This window comes from Ursus maritimus, unplaced genomic scaffold, assembly GCF_017311325.1.
Source record: "Ursus maritimus isolate PB19 unplaced genomic scaffold, ASM1731132v1 scaffold_14, whole genome shotgun sequence".
NCBI lineage: Eukaryota > Metazoa > Chordata > Mammalia > Carnivora > Ursidae > Ursus > Ursus maritimus.
The window spans coordinates 35,154,469-35,167,535 of NW_024423786.1; the positions used below are offsets into that span (position 1 = coordinate 35,154,469).

Genomic DNA, 13,067 nt, shown 5'->3' on the forward strand with positions numbered 1-13,067 from the left:
TGAGAAGGTTCCAAGCCCTCTCCAGGGCTCAACTCAGAATTTCAAGGTGCAGCTTGGCCTTTTGCTCTGGTCAGCTATGTTCACAAATTATTCATGAGCTATTAACAGGGATGGGCTGCCCCAAACACCGAGCCTCACCTAAATGTGAATTCTCTGTAGCCAACAGCCCCGGGCGGCAAAACAGGAAGGAATAGCCGTGGGTTTAATCTGCGTTCAATTCAAGGTGCTGATGTGGCACCTTACCTCCTGATTTCTCCCTCCCCTACCGTCTTGACGCTGGCTCAGGACCAAAACCTAAATGGCCTTCTGTGTGCCAATAGGTATTTTTGGTAAAAGGGAGTCCAGAATTAGGGCCCACCGTCGGCTTGAGAGGGCAGCGTCGCTGAGTATGAAAAGCTTGAGTTTTGGAGTTGGGCACAACTGACCCCCAGGACGAGCCTTGTGACGGTGGGGGTGGGTGGGTGGGTGCTCTCCTGCAAACTAACAGCCTGGGCCCCACACAGCTGCCTCAAGACTGAGCCGCCAGCAGCTCTCCCAGCTGCTGCAACACCTCAACAGAGCTGTCGCTCCGTTTAGCGCCTGTTTGCGCTCAGTACCACCCCGCGCCTTTCCCTGCGTTCCACAGTTTCTAGGCTCCCCAGGAGTTTGGACCGGGTTCATCCAAAGGAGACTACTACAGGATGCAAGGGAGAAGCCAAGGCTTTTCTCAGTGATGTCTCCCTTTTTCTGATCTGGGGTCATGGGTGCTTTCTGGCAATGGCTGGTACCAGCTCCCACAGGGCAGGCCTCCCCTCCCCCACCCCATCATGACCTCAGCCCTCATTGGGCAGCCCTCCATGGTTCGATTCCCATCCAGATGGCCACAGACAGGAGGCTCCTATGGTGTCCCTCCCTCCTGTTGTCCCTCCTACCCTAGAGAGGAGCTGCCTCCTGCTGGTGCTAACCCCAGGACTGTTTCATTCTCTGTTTGGTTTCTGAGCTCTTCCACCCCTTATGCAGCCAAAACCCTGACGTAAACCCCTGCTGTTTGACACACCTAGAGTGATTTCTATTTTTTTGCTTCTTAACATCCTAACCTAACCTCTCCCATCCAAGCCACCAGTACGTGTCACCCAGATAATGTCATGGCCTCCCTGCTATTGTCTTTGCTTCTCAGTACAGCAGCCAGAGAATTCCTGCTAAAACTCAAGTCGGTCATGTCATTCTCTGCTCAGACTCCAGTGACCTTCCATCCCACACAGAGCAAGAACCTAAGTCCCCACAGGAGTCATGTGGTCCAGCCTCTGCTCCCTCCCTGATCTCATTCCCTAGCCCTCTCTCCCCCACTCTGCTCCTCACACTGCTTTCCTCACTATATGGTAAATATGCCAAACAGCTCGGCCTCAGGGCCTTTGTACTGGTTCTTCTAGCTGGAAACTTCTTCAGTTTCCCTGTTCCCTCACTTCCTTAAGGTCTCTACTCCAACCAGGGGCACCTATGAGAGAGATCTCTCCAGACCGTGCTGTATGAAGAAGCAAGTCCTTATCAAGCTGGAACAATGGGGCTGTTGTTCTCCATAGGACTACGCACTTCATCTGCCTTTTCCCATTAGATCTGGGGTCAGCAAACTTCTTCTGTAAAGGGCCACACGGTAACTGTTTTAGGTTTTACAGACCATATGGTCGGTCTCTATTGGAACTAATCAACTCTGCCCTTGTAACGGAAGAGCAGCCACAGAGGGTACGTGATCAGGTGGGCATGAAGGCACTCCAGTAACACAAGCTTTACAAATACAGGATGCAGGCGGGATTCGGCTCATGGGCCATAATTTCCCAACCTTTGCACTGGAACATGAGGTCCATTAAAGCAAACACTTTGTCTAGTCTGTTCTCTGATGTGTTCCCAGTGTCTGGCATTGAAAGCACCCAGCCTATACCAGTTACGTAAATGATGGAGGACCTGCATTAATAAAGATAGTCATTACTTTCCTACTGCTCTTTCAGAACACAAAAGTCACATGCACTTTTCTTCTAGTTTAACACATTTGGATCCAAAGGGCAGAATCACCAGCCCGGAACCCCCCCAAAGGTTTTCATGGAATGTTAACAGGTGCTGCTTGAAAAGCGGATTCTTGTTCCAAGAAGTGTAAGGAACAGGTGGTTGAGCAGCATTCCTTCCTGTGGTGCTTCCTGGAAACTCGATTGTGCTACTGTGTATTGTGAACCTGCAAGGGGCTGGAAGAGAGAGAAGGACGGGTAGGGCACTCCCTAAGCCTACCGCACAGAGAAAGCCCTTCTGCTGAACATCGCCACGGGCAGGGGTTCAGTGTGAAACACAATGAGAAATGAGTCTACACTATGAAGAAATTGAAAGTTTCTGAGATGAGATCTGCATTGGAAGGTGTTCAAGGGTGGGTGGGTCCAGAGCCCACAAGCATGGCAGGCAAGAGCCCCGATCAGAGGGCGTGATGGGCTCCGTCCAGCGGGGATTGGTTTGGCCTCACTGGCTAGACCTGGTTCCCCAGACGACTCAAAGGGCTAGCCTCACCCTCCCATCTGGGGTCTATAGATACGACTCAATGACAGCCAGAACTGACAGAAATGCTGGTCCACAACTAAAAAAAATAATAAATAAAAAATTTAAAAATAAAAAAATAAAATTTCATCTCTTCTCTTGGACATAAGAAAGGGAATTTAAAGAGGGGCTTACGTCACTGAGAATGTTGAAGGCCTCATTCAGAGCTATATCCAGCATTCCAATTCCTTTGGCAAAAAGTTTGTCCAGATGCTCCCTGAAGTGCTGGAACAACAAAGTAGAGAATTCATTAGCATCCGAACCGTTACATGAAACGCCAACCTCAAATGAACAGGTGCGCACTAAGACCAGAGTCTCGGACCAAAATGGTCACAATGTGTTTATCCTTCAGAATTCAACACATGAGAACTATTCAAAATAAAATTTACCTTCCATATGCATTTTCAGCCTTGATTACATTCTAGGGGGAAAATTCATTGAATTATGGTGGAAAGTACTTAATTTATCTGAAGTTCTTACTTTCCTTTCCAGTTTCATCTCCCATGACCCACTCTATCCCCTTCTCCCCTCAAGTTTCCCACTGCCGATCACTCTTAGGACTCTGCACATGCTCTCCTCCCCCAGGAACCTACTCTCCATCCATTTCCTGGCTCTCCTGCCACATTTTCCTCCCACCTACTTTTGGGACCTCAGTTTGGACATCACCGTCTTTTGGCCTAGGGAAACGTCCCAGACCCCCATCTCTGAGACCGCCTCAGAAAGCTTCCTTAGGACCCCATGCTGCATCCTATCCTCAGACCCATCTTGCACTTGGCACTCTAGGTATAGAACTGCTAGTTAGATTCTGCCCCCACCCAAGACTGTGACATTCTGGAGACCAGGCATGTCTGGTGGCCTGCTCTGTCCCCCTTGATGACCACACATCTGATACACAAAAGATGCCCAAAGCATCTCCAAAGAGCAAGGATAAAGACTGGATCACAAGGTAAGAATTGTGATTACGGCAAGGGGGACACAGGCTAGAAATCAGAAGAGCTTCAAGGAATATGCAAAATGGGAACAAACCTCTTCAGAAACATCCCCAAGGCCCATCTGGCTACCCAAGGCCCATCTGGCTATGGTGGTTTCACAGAAGCCCAGCATCAGCTGGAGAGTAAAGGCAGCGAAGGGACGTAACTGTGGAGCCGTTACGTTTCTGCTTCTGAACAAAGAGGCAAGGGTGGTGGGTCCAGGCATCTGCCCAGGGACACATGAGCGGGTGGGATGCTCACTGACCCAAAGCTCATGTCCACAGTGGCACAGCTGCTTGGCATTATTTTCCAACTGCCCTATTCCAAAACCACTTCTTTTCTACTGAAATGAATTACTCTCTCCTCAAAGGCATCCACACCCTTGTCTGCTGGAGAAACTGGATGGAGGAGTCACGAGAAGGGAGAGGGGCAGGAAGGGTGTGCTCATGGAAAATGTTGGCTGGTGATTTCCTGGCTGAGGAATGGCTTTTTTTCTCTTCCATGACCTGGGGCCCATCAACACCGCAAACATTCCATCAGCATGGTGACACCTACTCATGATGTGTCTGCCTTAGAACCCCAACACTGACGGTGGAATAAGAATACAGTGGAGAGAGAGATCCTAGGACACGGCCAATGGTTCTAAGATGCTATTCTCCCCAGGCCCCTCAGGAAGCAGCAGGGGCCACTGGTCAAGGGCGTGGGCTGCAGGTTTGCTGGCAAACTGGACTGGAAAGTTTTGGTGGGCTCCTCACAGTGATTCAGCTTTAATGACAACCAGACCTAACGTGAATCAAGACTGGATTTGAAGTTGGCTGCTCACCCTGGGAATATTCATGTAACCCACAAGACCCCTTCCTGGGTCCATCCCGTCCTCACAGCAATCATGCCCTCATGCTCACCAGAGCAGCCATGGTTACGGAAACCTACTTCATGTTAGGTCCTTAGCAAATACCATGCAATTGTGTCCTCACAACAGCCCTGTAAGGTTCCATCAACCCATTTTGCAGATGGGAAGAGCGAGGCTCAGCACTGCACCCCAATTCACACACCTCCTAGCTGCCTGGCCCTCGTTCCTCCCCAGGTCTGCTTCACCCATTCTAATGCCTCCTTCTTTCTGCTATACACCTGCTACTTTGTGTGTTTGTTTGTTTTTTAGTGCTTTGAATGCCAGGCACTGGCCAGGAGCTCTTAATCTCTACACCTGGGCTACAGCAGAGTCTACGGGTGACTATCTGAGTCCACAGGCTTGTGTAAAGGGGTAGAGAAATGCTGAGGGCCAGGGACCCAGGCAAACCACACAGCCGGGAACCAAGCCTTGCGCTTCTCTGTTCTTCCTGCTGGCTGTCCAAGGCCCAGCAGGATGTTGAGCACATGACATGTCCTTCACGAGCACTCGGTGAACAAATCCAGACAGTTAACTAAATCCACGGACGCCCAGGTGTCCTGGTTGCAGGTGGGCAGGAGGGGATCAAAACAGATCAGTCTGCCTTCTCCAAGAATCGCAGCCCTTGGAGACCTGACTCGTCGGTGAGTAACGACCATCAGGAAGGACTTAGGCTTCGCAGGCACCTCAGGGCGGTCCCCACACACCCTCCAGGACATTGTGACATGCCCATCATGCAGCCTGCAGACGGGCTGCCCTTTTACGGGTCCCAGGTTTACATTGCTGTGGCCAGACCCTGCCCTGACAAGTTCGTTCTATTCGTCTGATGTCATTTCTGTCAACTGCATTTAATTGGGCTCCGCCACACGAGTTTACACAGTATTGTCTTTTTTAATAACATAGCAACTCCATTTAATTTGTCTTTTAATCCATGTGTGGCTGCATTTTCTCTTAATCCATGTGTCATGTGCAGAAAGACTGCTTCAGGCAATGGTTGCTTTTATTGTCGGACAGTTAGAGGAAACTGCGATCACATGCCACGGAGTCCCCTCGACTCGATTTTACAACCAGGTCGGTTCTGATTTTATTTCTTCCTCAGACAAATCTGGTCCCTATATGACATGGGAAAAATATGTCCCCAGATGAAGGGCATTCTCTCTGTTGCATTCCCTCTCCTCTCCCTCATGTCCAGGGTCCGTTTTCTCCTACGCCATACCTGGACCAAATCTGCTTCATCACCCTCGTCTTCCAGGCTACGTTTAACCTTTGGCCCACCTCCCGTCTTACACAAAACCAGGGCCTTGCCTTCCAGGGAACCAGCTCGTGATGTGTCTCCAAGAGCTGCTCTGCCCACTACGGCAGCCATGAGTTGTATGTAGTCAGCGACATCAAATTTAGTTAATATTACATAAAATTAAAAACTCAGTTGCTTCGTCCCCCAGCCACATTTCTTTTTTTAATAATAATTCTTTATTATGTTATGTTAGTCACCATACAGTACATCCCTGGTTTTTGATGTAAAGTTCCATGATTCATTACTTGCATATAACACCCAGTGCACCATGCAATACGTGCGCTCCTTACTACCCATCACCAGCCTATCCCAGTCCCCCACCCCCCTCCCGTCTGAAGCCCTCAGTCTGTTTCCCAGAGTCCATAGTCTCTCGTGGTTCATTCCCCCTTCTGTTTACCCCCTCTTCATTCTTCCCTTCCTTCTCCTACCGATCTCCCTGCTATTTCTTATGTTCCATAGATGAGAGAAACCATATGATAATTGTCTTTCTCTGCTTGACTTATTTCACTTAGCATTATCTCCTCCAGTCCCGTCCATGTTGCCGCAAATGTTGGGTAATTGTTCTTTCTGATAGCTGAGTAATATTCCATTGTATAAAAGATGGAAAAATAGTCCATGCTCATGGATCGGAAGAATAAACATAGTTAAAATGTCTACGCTACCCAGAGCAATCTACACTTTCAATGCCATCCCGATCAAAATACCAATGACATTTTTCAAAGAGCTGGAACAAACAGCCCCAGCCACATTTCAGGTGCTCAGTAGCGCCCTGTGGCTAGCGGCTGTTGAATCAGACAGTGAAGATCAAAGAACATCTCCAGCATCGCATTAAGTTCTATTGGACAGAACTTACCTGGAGACACTCGGGCTAGACGGGTCCTTTCTCCTCACCAAGCCACTGACCAAGGATGAGTTGGAGGAAACTCTAAGGCTTGTACCCAGTGGATATGTGTGTGATTTTTGCCTATTCAACACCCATTCCCCTTCTTCTGATTTTCCTTCTCCTCCAGCGCCTCATAATTCATATGGTTTGGGTGAGGCTAACATCGCTCTTCCTCCTTCCCAGATCAAGGGGGTGAGCCCACTTATCAGGCTGACCAATTTGTGAATTCCATCCCAGATTCTACTAGGCACCATCAGGCATGGGCATATGACCCAATCCCAGGCCTCTACTGCAATGTGGAGAAGAAAACTCTCTCTCTCTGTACTGAGTTTACTGAGAGGTAGGGAAGAAGCGTAGGGCTGCCAACAGCCATTGAGCCACTGGGCAGGAAGGGCTCACCTGAATAAAGGTAACAGCCAAGGAGAACAGAGCACATAATGGAGGGGCCAAGACAGAACCATGACAACATGGCTTGTGCTCCTAGAACCAGGCACACCTAGCTTTTTCAGAGAAGTGAGCCAGTCAATTTGCTCCTTTGCCTGACCAGATCTAGCTGGATTTGGGCCACTTAATTGAAAGGAAAGGACCTTGATGACCACAACCATCATAAGGACAATGCCTTCCAAAGCCAGGGCAACACCTCCAAAGCCCCGCCCCTGGATTACAGCGGCCCCCTACATCTCCTCCATCCCCTCCTCCCCTTTCTAATCACCATGTCACATTGAGTGGTTTATACTCGTTCTGTGAGTGCTCGTGCCAGACAGAGGAAGGTACTTCACAGCACTCCCCTGGTGCGCATGGATTTAATGCCCGCTGCTCGTGACACAGAGTCATTTGCTAAGGAGGGATCCTAACCGCGTGCACTCCAAGTGTAGTGTCAGGAAGAGAAGGAAGGGGCCTGGCCCACTGCTCAGCAGCCTCTTCATCGATGCAGATTTCTTCTTCTCTACTCTCTGTTGTGGTTGCTCTAAGATTCAAAATGTGTCATATTTAATGCAATCACATTATAATTGTTGTATGTAAGTGTCTGCTATTTAGACTCCATGGACTCTGGAAGAAAAAAAAGCTGAACTAAAATTCAAGAGACTGGGTCCTAGTACTGGTTATGCTATCTATCAGCTATAAGACGCTGAGGCAAGTAGCTTCGACTCTCAGGCCTCAGTTTTGCTCCCTGTGAGATGGGGATGGGAACGCTGCTGCCCAGTGGTGTGAGAGTGGGGGCACATCAGTGACTCTGAGCAGCAGGCAGTACCAGGCAGCCCGAACTCCAACTCCCGCACTGCACCCCACCCTCTCTCAACACCTGAGCGAGCCACTGCCTTCATCTGGCCCGTCAGCTCTCTCTTGACACAAGGTGTATTGGGCTGACCTCTCGCTGAGAAGACAGGAAAGAAGTCATCTCAAAGAACAATGATGACAGAAAAATGGGAAACTATTTCAATTTCGTATTCACAAAATAAATATATGAAAAAAAAATCCTACTAAACCTTTCTACCTCAAATACCTTCTATGCCGACGTCCTGGTTCGTAGCTTTACAATCTAAGACAGGCCTTGGAAAATGACTTCTTTTGCCCTGTGAGGGCCAGATTTTATGACATGGAGAAAGACACGTGGTTGATTTCACCGACACCAAGACCCGAGTGCCTTCCAGAGCCAGCTCTGGAGAACAGAAGGTTCGAGATAGCCCGAGGCGGGCAGACGTGCCACAACTGGGTGCCAGAAGGTGGCCAGTTTCCATTATTTTTTCTCAATTAAAATAAACAAATGTATTGGAAATGGGGACAGTTCCATTTTATTATTAAACTTCAGTAAAGGAGGGGGAGGGTGGCTTTTTATCTTCGCTTCACGCACACAGGCAGCCTATGCTGCTGCCCGGGAAAGACCTCGCTTCCAAAGCCATCCGTGCAGCTTACTGCCCGGGGAGATAACCGGGAGCGCCAGCAAGCACAGCGCGGCCGCTTATCTCCGCCAAACAGTCACGACGCCCAGGCCGGCAGAGGGTCCTGGGGAAATAACCCTCTCCCTCCAGCAGCATTCGATTTCGTTGAATCCACACTGATAGCGCTCTCTGTGATAATGGCAATCATGTTTTTTCCTGTCTACATAATTATAACGAATGCTTGAGCCCTCCCAATTAAAAGCGGGAGACTAAAGGCAAAAGTGGACATCGGGAGACAAAACCATCCCCCTTCCACAGAGCTGGTGGTCCTGGCTAGGAGGCTTTAGTGGGCGAGGCTAACAGCCCCCAATCGATGATCCCCAACCAGGTCACCGGCATTCAGCAGACCTCAATTTCACCCCCAGGAGGTGTGGAGGAGGGTCATGGCAGCATCTCGGCCACGGGAAGGCTTTCAGAAATTCTCACCCAAGTCCTCCAGAGGCGGCAAACACTGGCTAAAGGACAACTGTATGCCGAGCACTGTGTGCTTTTCATGCATCACCTCGCTTGGTCCTCCTAATACCCTTAAAAGGTATCATCAGGTCCCTGTTTGACGTATCGGCAAACGGAGTCTCCAAAAGGTGGAATGTCTGCCCAGGTGGCGGAGCAAGTACGAGGAAAGGGCGTCTCCAAATGCTGAGAGCCCCATACCTGAACCCCTGTGCCACACAGCCCTTCCCAACACTCAGACACAGCACATCCCTGACACAGCCCAGCCTGCGGGGGTGTACAGAGTCTGGGGGCCATGTGCAAAGCTGCAACCCCCTTCAGGGCTGGCTTCATGGGCGTGTGACCTGTGCAGTCACCCAGGGCCCGGTGCTCAGAAGAGCCCTGTGCTTGGCTTAATGCTTTGCTGACCCTGTCTTGAAATTTGTGATAATTTTATTTTTGAATTTGTGACTAGCAAATGAAATCCCCTGGAACAAATCATGCATGTGAGCAGAGCAGGTATGGCAAGTGTGTGTGTGTCCGGTGTTCCTCGCTGCCCGTTCACACCTAGCCCTCACCATGGCTGGGAGCCCAGAATCCTGGGGAATAGCCACAGTGCTGGCCTTCATCAGACGTGCTTGACTTTATAGATACTTAGCACTGTGCTGTCAGGTGGCTTAAGGGACATGTCTATCGACAAACTAAAATTCAGAAGCTCCAAGTGAGGGTACCCCATACAGGTTCTCCCCACTGTCAGCTCTATTAGTAATAGACACATTTCCACTCGCCTTCTCCCATAGGGACATGGCTCGTGTCAGTTACGTCAGCCCAAACAGACAAGCGGTGTCCGTCTCATTCTGACGTCAGACTCCTCACTGAAATCCCGGTGGCCCCCTTTGCTGCTGAGCTGCAAGCACAAAGTGCAGGAGTCCATTGGCCAAGACCCAGACGGCGTCCTCACCTGTCTTCTGACCCAACTAGGATAGATGCTAGGCCACACGATGATTTACCATACATATGGATATAATTCCTCCTGACCACACCTCTTCAACCCCAACCCTGGGATGATCCTTCCAGGCTCCGGTTCAGTCTGAGAAATCCCCTGGCTGAAGGTGACTGCATCTTTTGGGGTGTACACACACACACCCACGCACCAGGGACCTAGGGCAGTGCCCAGTCAATACAGTTTACAGGGAAGGTGCACACCTCGTGGCACTGCTACCCCAAAGCCCAGACTCCGGTGCATCAGACTGTCATTTGATTGCAGCGGGGAAAGTAGACAGTGACATGGTGTTTGTCAAACATGAAAACGGAATGGCCCCAGAGGCTGGTGGTATTAAAGAGCAGGCCCAGATGTTTGCAATTTGGGGGAGAAAGTACAGACACCGAGAGAACCTTGTCCGGGCCAGGCCCGGTTTCTCCTTCATGTCGTCTATAACAAATTGAAGTGTCTGAAGGTGGCAGCTGTTTCATGCTAACGCCAAACTGGGGCCCAGATGGCTCTCCTGGACGTGAACAACAAACACTGTTTCCTACCAGGTAGTCCCATTAGTGATGACATCATTTTGACGGCAAAGAGACTACTTATGCCGGGTGAGATGGTGATGATGAGCCCAGAGCTGGCGATTCTCTACGATCGGAAAACACCTCCAGTGGGACAGGTGCCTGACCGAAGCCGTCCACAGTGGGCAAGGCTGTGTCCCAGACGACTCACGGCTAGATCCTATGAGTTCATTGTCCTCTCTGTCAGGCATCACAGGGAACCTACTCCAGGCCCCTCGGAGAGACTGAGCAAAGCCACAGCCCAAATGCCACGGGACAGAAATGCCTGCTCTATGTCTCAGCTCCGTGTGACGGAGTGTGTATCAACAGTAGGTCTCACCCTTTGCATCTTTCGCACATTTCTGAAGGCCCAAGTTCATCCTCTATAAACTTTATGAAAACCTTGATGTGACTCAAGTCTGCTTCTTGGAGGAAGAATGCTTTCATGAGTTTCAGTGTGCAAGAGCAGACAGAAGTCACAGTTTTTGTTCATTCCGAGCACCGTGCCAAGCTCCGTGGAAGCTTTGACCCTGAAGAGATCTGTATATCGAGTCAGCATCCAGGGAGAACGGAATGCAGTGGCAGCCCTGGGGATGCAGACGGCTCTTCTTCATCAAGCCATCCCCTCATGGTCAGGCTCAGGACAGATGCGAAGCTACAGCCCAGAGGGGAAGGTGGTGGATGCTGAGAACACACATCTGGAGTCATGGTCCGGGGGGCGGGGGGGGGGGATGGTGACGGATGTGCCCTGACCCACCCCCTGCTTGTCCACTCAGTGACAGCAACACTCATTTCTGGGACAGCCTGGCAAGGACGTGGGGCCCCAGGAGACCACTAAATGAGAACTTTTTCTGCATAATCACTTGGCAGATTTGCGTAGTTTTATAAAACTTGTACTCAATTAAAACATATTTGTTTCAATGATCTCTGTATTTGCCAAATGGATTACATATGGATATCAAATTTAATTGTCTGAATGGAAGAATCCATTCTCATTCACGTCTGTAAATAAACAAATACCCTGCATGGCATTGTGATTTTTTGGGGGGGTGGGGGATGTATCAACATTTGACCAGTCCCCTACTGATGAAAGTTAAGTTTTTCAGTGTCTTACTGTTTCAGACATTACTATGGTGAACATCTTTGTACACACATCACAGTGCCCCAATGCACACGTGTATAGTAATACCAGTATAACAACGTCAGGGAAAGTTACTAGGTCAATAATTTCTTCATTTATACCATGCCAGGTTACAATGAGAATTTAATGAGATTATGCAGACAAAGTGCTTACTATAGTCCAGCATATATATCAAGCAGTCGGTAAAGGTTAGGTGTTACTAGCAGGGCACCAATGACACTGTATTTTGAGGCTATTCAACTACTCAGATCAAAATTCTAAAAACAAAAACAGAAAACCCCTACAAGTCTATCTATAGCAAAAGGAAAGTCATTGGCTCCTATTAGGGGACAACTGGGAGCAAGGGCTCAATGACACCCTCTGTGTGTCTCTGTCCTGGAATCACTTGGCTTCATTCTGCCAGCAGGCTCTTGACCGCACAGCTGCCTTCATCACTGATACCACGTGCACCTGGCTCAGCCTGCCCAGTGGCCAGAGCTAAGGCTGCCAGATAAAATCAGAATGCCCAATCAACTTGGAATTTCAGATAAGCAAACATGCTGGAAATGTATCCAATGTTTATTTGAAATTCCAAGTTAAGCGGGTGCCCTATTTGTTTGTTTGTTTTGCTAAATCTGGCACCTCTACACCAGACCAATTTCCACAACATTTCTATCAGAAAAGTCCCCAGAAACACTCTGATTAGCCCAGCCTAGGAATGTGTCTGGGCCTGCGCCCATTGGGGAGCTGGAGAACAGGACCATTGACTGGATCATGTGCCCATTTTTGAACCTGAGGTTGCAGTAGCAAGAGCTGGGGAAAGTCCCACCTAAACTTTACTGAATGGGTTTGGTATAGACAGAGGGACTTCATGGAGAGGAGGAAGGGCGGGGATTCAGGACAGAGAAGAACTGATGTATAAGCAGCTTGTGGGCGAGGTACAGCTCTTCACTGGCTTAGTCCACATTCTCAATGCACTGACACAGCCAGGGAAGCAAAAATGTATCCAAACACACACACACACACACACACACACACACACACACACACACACACTTCCACAGTGAGCAGGGGCTTTACTCTGCAGCATACTGACAGGCAAACACATGTAGAGAGGAGATAAGAAACAAATGGCAGCTTTTCCCAGAGAAAAATCACAATATGCCTCTAAAAAGTTAGAGTGAAGGATTTCTAGAAAATAGGTGGTCCTGTGAATGGTTCGAGGTCTGGTGGAAAGAATGAGACAAAAGAAAAGATAGCACTGCTGATAACTAGTATTTATTGGGTGCTTTCTATGCACCAACCTTGGCTTGGGCACTCACGAGTCCTGTGTCCTTCAAGCCTTACAACAAGCCCAAAAGATACAGCATTCTCATTACCCTCATTTTATAAATGGAGAAACAGATTCAGATGGTTCACATCACTTGACGAGATTTCACAGCTAATAAA

The 13,067-nt window shown here is 49.2% G+C and overlaps 1 protein-coding gene across 1 annotated transcript in view; it reads right to left on the minus strand.

Moving 5' to 3' along the window:
- The window catches only part of CACNA2D3 (calcium voltage-gated channel auxiliary subunit alpha2delta 3), an 834,639-nt gene that overhangs the window by 392,370 nt on the left and 429,202 nt on the right, over positions 1-13,067 (minus strand). Inside the window, exon 10 of the mRNA XM_040628675.1 lies at positions 2,689-2,778. Within this exon, the coding sequence (XP_040484609.1) occupies positions 2,689-2,778 (90 nt within the window). The remainder of the gene's footprint in view (positions 1-2,688; positions 2,779-13,067) is intronic.